At 39.5% G+C, this 13,984-nt stretch overlaps 1 protein-coding gene across 1 annotated transcript in view; it reads left to right on the top strand.

Annotated features, from left to right (window-relative positions):
- LOC119885548 (synaptoporin) overlaps positions 1 to 13,984 on the top strand; it is a 30,912-nt gene that overhangs the window by 14,699 nt on the left and 2,229 nt on the right. The window contains exons 4-6 of the mRNA XM_038695625.1: positions 10,680 to 10,804; positions 12,556 to 12,754; positions 13,045 to 13,236. Coding sequence (XP_038551553.1) covers positions 10,680 to 10,804; positions 12,556 to 12,754; positions 13,045 to 13,236 — 516 coding nt within the window. The remainder of the gene's footprint in view (positions 1 to 10,679; positions 10,805 to 12,555; positions 12,755 to 13,044; positions 13,237 to 13,984) is intronic.

The following is a 13,984-nucleotide window of genomic DNA, read 5'->3' on the forward strand; positions in this document are numbered from 1 at the left end:
TCAAGAACAGTGTGTAGAGAGCTTCAGGGAATGGGTTTCCATCGCTGAGCAGCTGCATCCAAGCCTTACATCACCAAGTCCAATACAAAGCGTCGGATGCAGTGGTTTAAAACACGCCGCCACTGGACACTAGAGCAGTGGAGACGTGTTATCTGGAGTGACGAATCACGCTTCTCTGTCTGGCAATCCGATGGGCGAGTCTGGGTTTAACTGTTGCCAAGAGAACAGTACTTGCCTGACTGCATTGTGCAGTGTAAAGGAAGTTTGGTGGAGGGGGGGATTATGGTGTGGGGTTAGGCATATATGTATATATCTGTGACAATGCTATAATGTAACAATTAAACTGTCAACCAGTTCTCTCAAACGACTCTACTAAAATCTTATTTTGACTCAAAGTCATCTCACATTGTGAGCACACATTGCCTAAGAAGCTCTGTCCAGGAGTTCTGTCCTTGGTTGATACTGGGTGTTCTCTTTCCTCCTGCTCCCTCTCCCCCTTCTGATGCTTGCTCATGGTCGGAATTGTTGTGTCTCTGTAAACAATAGTAGAAAGAGTATGGTCTGGACCAGCTCTATATGAAAAGTGCAATAAGAAAAGTTCTTTTATGAATTGGCACTATATAAATAAAATTGAATGGAATACTTAATTACAGACTCATTTTGGTCAGTGCATCAGCTTACTTGGTTTGACTCAATTCCTGGATGCTCAGGTGAATTGAGGACACTCAACAGCTGAGCCAGTACTTCACCAAATAGACTAAAAAAGGTCAGTGCTAAGGCATTTATTAGTTTGGACTCTGATTAAGAGGGAAAAACAGTTCCCCAAAACCACTGTCTCTCTGAAATCTCTCTTTAACCAAATCACACACTCATAGACTATTCTATGTGACCTCCGTTTGGTAACTAATGTAATAGTGTTTCATTTCCATTCATTGAGCCTCCCCTGAAACTGTTTGGAACCCCTCTGGGGAAGTCCGCCTCACACTTTGAAAAACCCTGCTCTAAGGTATTCATCAGAAAATATGAAAGTAGTCAGTGCACCTGCAGGTGATTTCCATGCAGAGAAATCAATGCCTGCATTCAACCACATGGTGGCATAAACCACCTGATAATGTGATTGTGTGCACTCGGACCTCATGAGGTGAGTGTTGTGGTTCTCAAAATATGTCACATTGGACTTTCCTCTGTATTTCTTTGATTTCACTGGTTGCCCACAAATGGGTCTCACTTTGCAATCAGTACAGCCAATCCTGACGCGGTGGTCACTGAGGTCCATAAACAGAGAATCTGTTTGTTAAGAAGCAGTTGATTCAACAAATGTACCAGTGAGCAGACAGACATGACAGCACTTACAGTTTTTCTCATTCGCTTTGGTGCATTTCTCGAATCATCTTTAACATTTGCAAAACAGTAAGTGCATTTCTCGAAACAGGTAGTACAAACGGCACAACACAGTGGATTACCTGCAAAAGCCCATAACTTGCTCAAAATCCTTAGTCTGTCTCTCAAAAGCTAATCTTTATGTCATTGAACTTGTCAGTGCCATCAGAATGACAAGTCCTTGTGTCTTGTTCCTGAACAAGCAAGTCAAAATGTTTAGCTATCTTGTCAATATAATACTCTGTAAGTATTTTCTGATGTACATTTTGGCTAAGATTTTGATGACAATGATTGAAAATGCACAAGGCTGCACTTTTTTTGTATGGCATATATCATTTTCACCAGTACAAAGTTATACATTGCAGGAGAGAGGACAGGAATCACAGCTATGCTTTTACTGTTCGTACTGTAATTTGTTGACAGAGCATGTCATTGTAAGAAGAAAAGAAAGAGACATGACTGTTGCCTGTTCACAACAGATATCTTCATCAATTCAGGACACATTTCCAAAAAACTTCTAATAGACACGTATAGAATGTCTATCTATATATACATTCATATATATATATATATATATACGGAAGCCCTAATCAAATATTTTTTTACTCATCATTTTCTCGTGATTTCGAGATAACCATAATGGTAATTATAGTGTGATTTGTTGTATCATTGTTTAGCTCACTTGGTAGAGCACAGGACTTATAGGTTTATGGTTGTGTGCTCAATTCTCTCTGAAGACAAAATTTTACTTTTTTATATTTTTCATAATCCTCTTCAACAAAGTTCTTATGAAAAGACTGTTTCACATGCTCACATTACTGTAAAGCACGTGCTGGACTGTGTGCATTCTTGGTCCACATCCATCAACCTGTGGACTTTCATTTCTCCATCATTCCCAGGCAGAGGAAATTCCTTCTCATTCAGGGGAATCCATGTAACATTACACATTTCCTGACGACTTTCGGAACCTTTGAAATAGCCGTCGGGAAATGTGTGATTGGATTCCCCTCAGTCTCTTCATAAGAAATTTGCTGAAGAGGATAATACACACAAAAGAAGAAAAAGAACAGGAATCAAACTAATCAAACTGAGCCCTGTGCTCTACCAACTGAACTAACCAGTGACACTGGTAATTGCTTTGAAATTATCCTAAAGAAACGCACCTGCCAGCCCCTGTATTCAGCTATGGCTTGTTATCTCGTGATCACGAGAAAATTAATTATCTCATTCTCAGGGGAAAACAACATTCGTTTTATTTATTTATTTATTTATATATATATATAAATGCACCAAAGCGACTGAGAAAAACTGTAACTTCATAAATGGACCAAGGGAATGAAACTGGTCCAATCAGTTGCTAGAGTTGCTAGAGAAGAAAACATATTCCTCCCTGGAGAATCTGATAACATGCTTATGCCACCATAAGCATGACATAGAGGAAGACTTGATAAAGCTGTGGTTTCTCTGTGATACATAATTCCCTTGTTACCAGAAATCAGTGCACATAAATTTTATTCGAATCCTGAAGCTAGAGGAAGTGAGCGTGTCATTTTTGCATAGCCGATATAAAACTTTTAGTAGCGTGGAATTAAAACCTGTGTGCTGTTTAAGTGGGGGACCATGTTTCCATGGCGATGTGGTGGTTACTCTGACTAAATGGTCTGAATATTCCTGTGATGTTATCTCATGCCAGCCAGACATACAGTACATGTAAGACGAATGGAAAAATAAAATTATTTAACAGTGATACAAAGTGTAATATAGATCAAATATATGTATAATATAGTATTAGATGAAATCAATCAACAGTCAAACTAATAAAATAACATACAGTTAACAGCAGGACAATAGAGATAAAAAAGAGCTGAAGAAGAAAATCAATTCTCATTAGTAAGAAAATAATAAAAATGCTCAAATGTCAAAACAATATCTGATTATTATAGTTAAGCTCTGAAGTATCAGGTAATTAAATTACCCCCTGTAGTGCGATACAGCTGGTAGTACCTCCTGAGAATCAACACCCCAGTCAGCAACCACACTGTAGGCAGCACCACCGTACAGCTGGGTGCATGTTGTCTGCATAGCAGTGGAATTGTTTACCAATAATGTGCCATGTTGGTTGTGTGTGCATACCGACATCTGTCACAGCAAGCTCACAAGTGCCTAGAAATATTGCATCCTCGTATTTGTGCCGCATCTTATGGTGAACACTGTCCTGCTTAGTGCACATTTATACAATGTGAATGCAAACACATGCTTGAGACAAGCATGCACACACACTTAATCTCCATGCACTTGAAGAACATGCTCACAGATACTGCCAAGTGATGATGAGTGTGGGTAGTGCGGCTGAATGATCTGATAAAGCTGATGCTTATTAAATAGCTCCCTCCAGAGGCTAAGGGGCACTCAAACTAAAGACATGTCTCCTCCCCAGCTGCTGGCAAGCTGCACGTCCAGCTGCCTGTAATATGTGAGAGGGGAGGCTCATGCTAACCAGGCGTCAGGTCTGATTATGGTGATCATGCTTGTGAGAACTGTTGAGGCTATAGAAGCTTTATATGGAAAACTGGGCTCAGAGAGAGATAGAGAGAGCATATTAAGGGCAGAAGAGTGTGTGTGTGTTAGAAGGTTGGATGTATGTGTCTGTGATTATATGTTTGCTGCATGCTCATGTTTGTTGATTATGAAACACAGGTGTTTATTGACTACCTGGTTACATTCAAATCCAGTATTTCCATAGACTGTGCCCTGATTTTCAGCAACAGAACTACAAACATGGCCCTGGTGTTCTCTTCTTTGCTGTACGCTATGCCCACGGGCAAAATGACAGAATTTAGTACAATTAAAATGAAGTTAATAAAATGTATCAAATTGAATTGACTTCACTTGAGTAGCCATGAGCATATAACACATGCATCCATCAGCTTAAAGAAATAATGTATATCTCATTGCACCATAGGGCAAGCGTGTAGTGGCTAAAATGAAAACGAGCCACTAATATATTCCATTTGATGTTGCATAATACATACATTCGCACACATCTATAGCAGCAATGGTAGCCATTCCCAGCCCTCTAGCCACTGTTCGCAATGCATTTTCACATATCTCTTCTGGTTGACTAATCAGACAGTGAGTTTGTACCTAGCTGCCTCTGACTTTTAACAAAACATACATCAAAACGGAGAAGGAACATGGACAGAGGACATGGCAATGCCATGGCAAAACGTCTCTGCATACAGCTCCATAATTATGTCTCTTTGGGCCACAGTACTGTTGGAGTGGGCAGCAGAGGCAACAACTTTAGACTGCATGTGTAGGAAGTGAGAGAATGCCAATATACTTGAACTAACTTACTCAATAAAAAACATTTTCTGCTTTGCATTCTGACTCATTACATAAGGAACTATGTGTGCACTCAGTAGAGTGCACATCTCCACCTAGTGTGTCGGAGGGCATGTGGGTGGGGAACTGGGATTGCAGGGCAAGCTGTGTGTATGCATGAGAGTTGTGGAGAAAGTTTTCTATAAAGTCTCACTTTCTTTAAGATGCATGGAATGTGTAATGGCATTGTAACTGAGCGACCTGGGTTTGCCTATATAAACTTAATAAATAATAGAGAAATAAGTCCAAACTTCTGAAGCGAAACATTGCTATTTTATGTAAACATTTAGTTGTAACACTTCACACAACATAAAACCCCTCCCTACCTCCCTCTCCCTCCCAAACACAGAAGAGTTGAATCTCACTCAGTTGTCTCTCCCCGCCACTTACAGTCAAGATGATGATGACGATAACAAAAGGGATTTAATCATCTAACATGGTTTCCAATTTTAGTGGATAATAAAATATTAGGTATGGACTTAATCAGCAGATGCTCTGGTTCAAGATGAGACCAAACTTTTCTATGGATGCTAGTTATTGAGCCACGACAAAGGCCAAAATGTAGAGAAGGGTCTCTGCAGTCTTGCAGGCTACATGACACACCCACTTTATTATTGAGATAACTTTGTGGATTAATGTACTTATTGAAACCCAATCCATGATGTTTTCCTAAATCTAACCAAGTCATTTGTGTGCCCAAACCTAACTAACCTGCTACCATTTAGGGGGCATGTCATGTAGTTGGTGTGTCCCGTAGTACTGTGGACCTGCAGATATACCTACTTGAAAACCTGCAAAAGACTAGGTAAGCCTTGGTTGAAGATACTAGAAAACGTTTCGTCCCTCATCAAACAGACTTCTTCAGTTCTGAATGACTGGTGAGATGTAACAACAGCCGTTACAACAGCCAGGAGCACTAACAAACCAGCTGTATCAATGATCTTGGCAAACAACTCCACAGAGGTTAAATAGCTGACTTTCCCTACCAGTCAGCCAGAACTGAAGAAGTCGCTTGGATGAAGGACAAAACGTCTTCTAGTATCTTCAACCAAGTCCAGTTTCCTTGATTTTAACCTTCCTTGGATAACTATGACCTGGATCACTGAGAACCTTCACATGCACTAGATAAGCCTTCTTTTTAGTCCAGCCCATTGTCTTTTGCTATGTCATAATGCTTATTGTAAAATGGGGAATACTGCTGAAAGAAAAGTCTAAGCTTTACGACAAGGTTAGTCAATGAAATAGTTTTTTCATTGTGAAACATTGTGAATTACTGCAACCACAAAGAGGTCTTTGAACATACAGCCATAAATGTGCACAGAAAATATTAGGCTGATGGGTTCAGGAGTATGGAAGATTAGTTTGGACAGATAGGCCTACACATGCACACACAAACACACGACCAAACAGGCTACAACTACTGGAGATAACAAATTGGCTTTATAGTTGGCTTTATACATAAAATTACTCTACGCTGATCTGCTGCTGTATAATGTGTCCACAATTAATCTACTTACCACTTCCTGTTTTGCTATCCAGCACCTCAACCATGTTTATTTATCAGCTGCAGAGCTGAGAGGGTGATTAATTATTCAGGTTATTTTATAAGCAGACTGACATTGCATTAGTATTCAATCAGCAGGAAAGGGATACTAACAAAGAGATTATATGTGTAAACAGCAACGTGTAGTCCAGTATCACCTTCAGAAATGACATCTAATGACTAGTAAAGAAAAGTAAAAATATATGGGGCCATAGCCTTATTAGTTTTGAAATTAAAGCTTAAATGATCATGTGTGTTAGCTGTATGTTCACCCTGAGCAAACAGACACATACTGTAATAGTCTGCTGTCAGTGGTCTGTTCTGTAAAACAGTTTGAGCTTCTTGTTAAGATGCTTTCACAATATATCCCTTTATTGGAATCATAATTCCATTAATTAGTCTCTCACATCACTTAAAATCGTTTATAATGCCTCAGTAGTGGAAAGTACATTTACTTATTTACTTTAATTAGTGGAGTATGGAGGTACTTGTACTTTCTATTTTATACTTTATACCACTACATGTTAGAAGGAAATGGTGAACTTTTTAACCACCGCTGCATTTGACTGACAACTATAGTTATATTCACTTTGAAGGCAGAGATTTTACAGACAAAACATGAGTCCCGTTTGAACTCAAAAGTCAATGTTGGCTTATTAAACCATGATCTTTTCTGAAACCTAAGCAAGTAGTATTTGTGCCTAAACCTAACCAAACTTTACAAAATCTTTAACCAAGTGTTTAACGTCACATAACTTAAGTAACATACTAACATAAGGTCCGGTAAGCTTGTGAAGCACTTCCCCTTAGGCGGTTTTACCATTGAGCAAAGGTAGGCAATTGACCGGGGCCTCGGACACCAGGGGGCCTCACGATTTCAACCTCATTTTCAAAGTCTCCTCCAGTGTGTGTTGCTGCTGATAAGCAGCACACTGGCCGTCCCAGGACGCACCGACTGTCACGGACTGGGCCTCTTCCGGACTGGTGAGCTTGGTTTGAAACACCGCCACAGATTTTCCCTGCGCTGACTGGGCTGTGTGTGAGTATGTGACACAGGTGTGTGCGCCGATCACCACTATACGCTCACTTTATGTGTCTTTCTTCTGCATTTTCCCTGTCCAACAAAATGGCGAATAGCCTGACAATTTAACCCACCACCACTGCCAAAATTTACCCACATTTGGCGGGTGTTCATTTCATTCCCTACACACAACGGAATAGCCTACAATAAATTCACTCACGTAATTTAGGTAAATGCTGCACTCCAAAGCACCGGCCAGACTACGGGAGGTAACTCCGGTGCTGACGGAGAATCACTTGTCTATTAGACGCGAAAGCCGTCACTTGGTTTAATTTTCATTGGCCAACTCCTGTATTGACACTTAATATTTTTTTATGTTTCCTTGCTGGGATCCAGAAGAGGAGGTTTTTGTTGAGATATGGTCTCTGTGGAGATTGTAATGTGATACTTCTCCTCTGCTCATCAGGCAACCCATTTTATGGCTGACATGCCATAAAATAATAATAGTAATAATTTATTTTGATCATGCTTCTTCAGTATTAAGTAAGGTGGTGAGAACCTGCATAAACGTCCTGTCATAAACGGAGTGCAGTTTGTGACGCTGCTAAAATGTCTGCAGTGTGGAAATATTTTAAATAGGAAAATTCATTCAGGGTCCAGTGGCGTCTTCTTACTCAGTTTCACCCAGTGTTGGCGGTATAAGGCCTGTTATCTCACCTCCGAAGGCTCGCTCTTAACCACCGGGGATTTACTTTGGGACCATCAATAAATTCTTCTCTGCAACAGATTGGCAGGTCCTAACTTTAACTAACCTTAACCAACTTAACAAAAGGAGGCAACAGGTGCTAGCCAATCAGAGGAAGAGTTGTCAAAAATCTGGTGAGAATCAATGGCAATCGACTTATTCTGTCATTTAGGTATGATGACATGTTGCAGCCTGCGTTCTAGGTTTTATTACACTTTAGTAATTATTAAAGGTGCACATTAGTTGTCTTGTAGACAAACAAAAGTTATGTTTACATTCAGTCAGGAAAATGCAATATCTGTATGCTTCATCTCTAACGGATGTGTTTAACTTCCTCATTAAATGTTTGCAAAGCTGATTTTCACTGTTGCCACCTGTTGGTCAGTGAAATAGTGTGAAACCACTGGCAGGAATGTGTATCGCGAGGTAAACAAAACGTGGACCCACTCATGGAAAACTAGCTCCATAGCTTTTGACTAGTGGTCAAAAACTCCACAGGGAACTTTTAATTCAATAACAGGTATATCGCCACCTTCCAATTTCCTCTCTCCTCATGACCCGTCCTACTGTCTTGCTCGTTCTATTTTTTCTATCTTACCTTGTGATAATTATAAAATGGTGAAGGGCAGAATGGTAGAGGAATAAAGAAATATAAGGTAGGCTGTGGTAGACATTCATACTCAGCCATACACACACACACACACACACACACACACACATTGGTGTGCTTTCCTCAGGCAGCCTCTTCCAGCTTCTGTTTCAGTATCTTCTGGGAGCCCTGTAGCATAACAAAGCTGGATTAGATCTCCTTTTCTTCAATGTGTATGGTTATATTCGCTCCGGTAAGTGTATGTTTTTTTATTATGGATATAGCTTTTCAACAAACACCATGGCTAGTTTTTCAATATGTGATCATTCTGCCTGATCTTTGTGTCATCAAATTGTTATTATGGCATTAGAAATCAAATTGTTACCTAACAATGATTGTTACAACGTTTTACATCCTGTAATGCAAGCTAAGCTGTGAGGTCTACAATACATCCATAAGGTTTAAGAATGGATTCTATTTAACTGTAATCCCTTATATCCCTCTCTACCAGATTGCTAATGCAGTTTTATCTGTTAGATTACATTTTATTATATACATTTCATTATTTTGGGAATATGCTTTATTCTTAGACTCTTTTTCTGTTGCTGCTGTGTCAAAGTGTGCACACCCTACAAGGTATTCAGCTTCCCTTTTGTTCCTACTATTCCTTGTATTGTAAGGGCAATTTAAATAAGGGAAATGCTTGAAGAAGAATGTGAACATCTTTTTAAAAAAATAAGTGTTGTGTTTAAGTCATCAGGTGCCAGTGGCGGGAGCACAAATTGTGATTTCTTCCTTGTGACTACATGACTCTGTCTGTCCTAATTCAGCTCAGCCCGCACACTCACTGCAGCTATTGTGGTCCATGTGCTGATGTGGCCAAAATGCTATCAGCTGGCATTAAATTGGCTTCACGGCAGTGAAAATGTTGAGACGTCCATATTCAAAATGTTCCAATGGTGAAACAGCTGATACTCAACATTCACTAGTTGGGCTTGTTAATAGAAATTCATTCCAGTGACTGTTTTAATGTTTGCTGTGGCTTAATTTCGAGCTGCAAAACTTTATATTCTTAAAGCTGTAGTATTTGTGAATTAATATATTGTTAAAGCTGCAATAAAAAGTATTTTACAATAACATTGGGTAGAAAGGTGTCGCACCTCACTGTTTTGTTTTTCGGCCCACAACTTTACTGTTTAGGTTCACTCCAACCACTCTTATGCAACAAGCAGCTGTTTTCAACAAGCAAGCTCTAATAAACCCTACCTGTCCAAATCTCCAAACAGCAGACAGACAAAGTTAGCAACTGGCTTGAGAACTTGTTGAAACATTTTTCATCTAAACAGCCAGACACTTCCCTCAGAGTTTGTGAGGACCAAAACAGATCTAAAAGAAGACTGAATATTGCACTCATTTTTGTCAGGTGGCTGGTGCATTATCCAAGTTTAGGAGTGGCTGATTCACATAAGCAGCAAACTTCAACACAACCTTCTACAACAAGTCAGCCATCTTTGTTGCAGTCCGTACATCATTTCAGTTACCTGTCACTAATGCTAGTGTTACAGGTTTCAGCTTTAAATTGGGCTTAAAGTCACAAAACAGCATGCAAAATAAAAACAGAAGCATCAAAGCTATTATAGTATATCATGCAAAAGGTTTACCTCGGCACCAGAACATTGGATTTGCGTGAAAGTGATACAGACCTGTTGTTGCATTGTTAGATATGAGATATAATTAAGAATACTTGTCAAACAGTGTGTCTAGTACAAACCACTGTAATAAAAACGGTGATATGTTAACATAATTGTATACTGTGTGTTCTCATCTGGGATTCTGGGACTGTATTACTCACCCAGTAGCAACTGCTTGTGACTGTGTGTTGTGTGTTTACATGTGCATATAGTTTTTGGTCAGAATTATGTGGCAATATAACTTTGCCTTTAGTCATTTGTTGCCTTAATTCAAATAAGCTGTAATGCCCTTTCATTGATTTTTGTTATTTTCTGTCTTTGTGCAGCTCTTTGCCATTTTTGCGTTTGCAACATGTGGGGGCTACTCTGGGCAGCTGCGGGTTAGTGTGGACTGCATGGAGAAGGCCAGCAGCAACCTCAGCATCGGCATCGATTTTGCGTATCCTTTCAGGTGAGTGGGCTTCATTCAGTGTCTTAAAGGTACAGTGTGTAATTTTAGTGGCATCTAGTGGTGAGGGCTGCGAATTGCAACCAATGGCTCTATGTGCATTCATGTGTTCCCAGTATTATTATTATTATTATAATTATTATTATTATTATCATATGTAGCATATTTTGCTACAATTACGCTTCACACAACAGCTGCGGCTGTGTTTGCGAGCTGACCTCTCTTTTTCTGTGAGAGGGAAGAATTTGGAAAGTTGCGTGGCGTTGCGGAGAGCCCCAAGTTGCGCTAGTGCATGGACCCTGCATAATATTCATCCAGCCAGAGGGAACGATCACAGTGTGCCAGTTGTACTAGCGACACAATCCGTACCGGAGAGGGAGTGGGGTGGACCAGGGACAGAAGATCGCGGAGCGATTGGCCCGCTGCGGACGGTTGATGATCGCTCCCTCTGGCTGGATGAAGTCTGACGCTCTGCAACATGGCTTCTATGTAACTGGAATCACGGAGTTTGTAGATAGAAATGGCTAATTTTAAGGTGCTAAAAGCATAACGGTTCATTATGGATCTTTATACATCACTGAAAATATAGTTATCTATCATATATATCATATATATTGTATTTCTGTCAATAGATTCTCCTTAATATTACACACAGGACCTTTAAAGTTTTATACCAGAAATATGAACCTGATGCTAACACAGTGGCACTGGGACTTTGTCTTTTGTTTGTCTTTCCACCTAAATAACCATTCACATAGGCAGGGTGTGTAGATCTCCACATGGACAACTAATTGTTTTATGTGACTTCAACAGAAAAAAAATGTGATTTCTTTTCTTAATTTCACTGTACAATGAAATGTTCTCATTGCCTTACGTTAGAGTTATGGACAATGCAATATTAACCCAGAAATCTGCAGAAAGATTTTTCCTTTTTGTAAAAATTATGCTTCAGACAAAATTGTTCATATATATACAATTCCCCATTGTACCATTGTGTCCCTGAGAAAACACTTAACCCCTAGTTGCTCCAGAGGCGTGCGACCTCTGACATGTATAGCAATTGTAAGCCACTTTGGATAAAAGCTTCAGCTAAATGAAAAAATGTAATGTAATCTAATATTTGACAACAATGTAGTTACTTTTAGACTGGCAACATATTGTAGCCTGATGTCCAGAGGTTTCAGTGACATGTTGTAGGAAGATATTGAATTTAAAGTGTGTAGGTGGGTGGGGGATTATTTCTTAAAAGCAACAGGTAAAACTGAAACTATCTGTATTGCCAGACCTCACTTAGGGTAAATAAATATATCTTATTTTTTCTAATTTGGGTGTAGTGACTTAGTTCACTGAGATTAAGAGGTATTCAGTAAATGTAACTTGCAATGGATATAATTCCTTTCAGCTGCAAATTAAATGATGAACTTACTGGTATCATCTGCAAATATACTGTTACTATAATTGCATACGGTCTTTACCAACTTTTTTGACATTTAGATCCAATATACTAAAAGTCACAGAATCACATCCTGACAATTAAACGAACCACCTGGTTATTTTTTGCAGTAAGTTTTTCTTTTACAATGCTTCCGTTTTCCTTGTCATGCCAAGAGAAAAGAGCCCCAAAAATAAGATTGTACTAACTGATATAAGGTGTTAGAGGTGTTAGTTTAGAGTTCCTGAACAGTCAGGCTAAAGTTAAAGACACTGTGTAGTGAGCATGATTTGACCCCCACACCTTCCTCTCTGTGTGTCAGGTTGCACCAGGTGTCCTTTGAAGCGCCCGTGTGTGAGGGCATTAGGAGGGAGCGCGTATTCCTCATTGGAGACTATTCATCCTCTGCAGAGTTCTTCGTCACCATCGCGGTCTTTGCCTTCCTGTATTCCCTCATGGCCACCATTGTCTACATCTTCTTTCAGAACAAGTACCGTGAAAACAACCGAGGACCGCTCATTGTAAGTACAGTGGAGTCAGGCCAAGAACATATTTTTTAGTTTTATTAGTATTTTATTTTATTAGTTTTATATATTATATAATTTTACCCTTAAATTCCCAATTAATAATGTTCCTTATTTGACATCTTATAAGGACTCTGCCAAAGTAATCATAGTGCTAGACATAACTGTACAAAGCAAGTACTATCGTTCAACCACTACTTTCACAAAGTAGTGACAAAGTAATGAAATGTTGTTTTCTTGAGCTTCATTTTTCCATACCCTGTCTCTTCTCTCTTTCATGTCCTCAGGACTTTATAGTGACAGTGGTGTTCTCCTTCCTGTGGCTGGTCAGTTCCTCTGCTTGGGCCAAGGCCCTGTCTGATGTGAAAGTGGCCACTGATCCAGATGAGGTGCAGCTCCTAATCTCTGCCTGCAAAGTCCAGACCAACAAGTGTGACTCTCTGCATGGACCACGCTGGTCCGGGCTCAACACTTCAGTGGTAGGTTCACAGGATGTGAGTCCCACAAAAACTGGGAATAAATAAATAAATAATGCTATAAAATTGTGCTCACTGCTGAAAATTTTTGTTCAGTCGCTATTAAAATGTAAGTTGAAGTTTTTAAGGGTAAGCACTGAATGACGTCGAAGTATCAGTTAAAGGTTCAGTGTGTAAGATTTAGTGGCATCTAGTGGTGAGGTTGTGACTTGCTACCAACTTTCCAGTCTACCACTGCCCCCTAACCCTTCAAAGAGCGCAGGACAGCTACGTTGGCTGACACAGCACAAAAGGTGTCTCTTCTGAGACAGCAGAGAGTAGCCAGTCTAGAAAAGGTTTCTTTAGGTATATTTATTAAGAAAATATATTTACTTAATTTAGTAAAACTATAGGTTAATGTGACTTGGCCACTGACAGACAACATGGAATATGTAAGCCATGAGTGTGTAACACTGTCACTATTTCTGCACCACAATCCATTTTAAACAACACATTAGATAAAGTTTATACAAACATTGACAAGGAAACTCTCTGTGATTATGGACCCTCACCAAAACTGACCACCAACAATAATATCTGACCCGCGGTCAGATTATGGTGCTTTGATAGTGGTAAAAAATATAATTAAATAAATACTTTGATAGCGATGCTGAAATAGATCTCAGTCATGACAGCAACAGTTACTCACTTAATCACTTCCTCTTTAGTGGTTTTACCTACAAAATAAAAGCATGAGAAGTTTGTTTACTGT

Source organism: Micropterus salmoides, unplaced genomic scaffold (assembly GCF_014851395.1).
Source record: "Micropterus salmoides isolate LMB-PRFRI ecotype aquatic unplaced genomic scaffold, ASM1485139v1 Ms_hic_scaffold_4, whole genome shotgun sequence".
Lineage (NCBI taxonomy): Eukaryota > Metazoa > Chordata > Actinopteri > Centrarchiformes > Centrarchidae > Micropterus > Micropterus salmoides.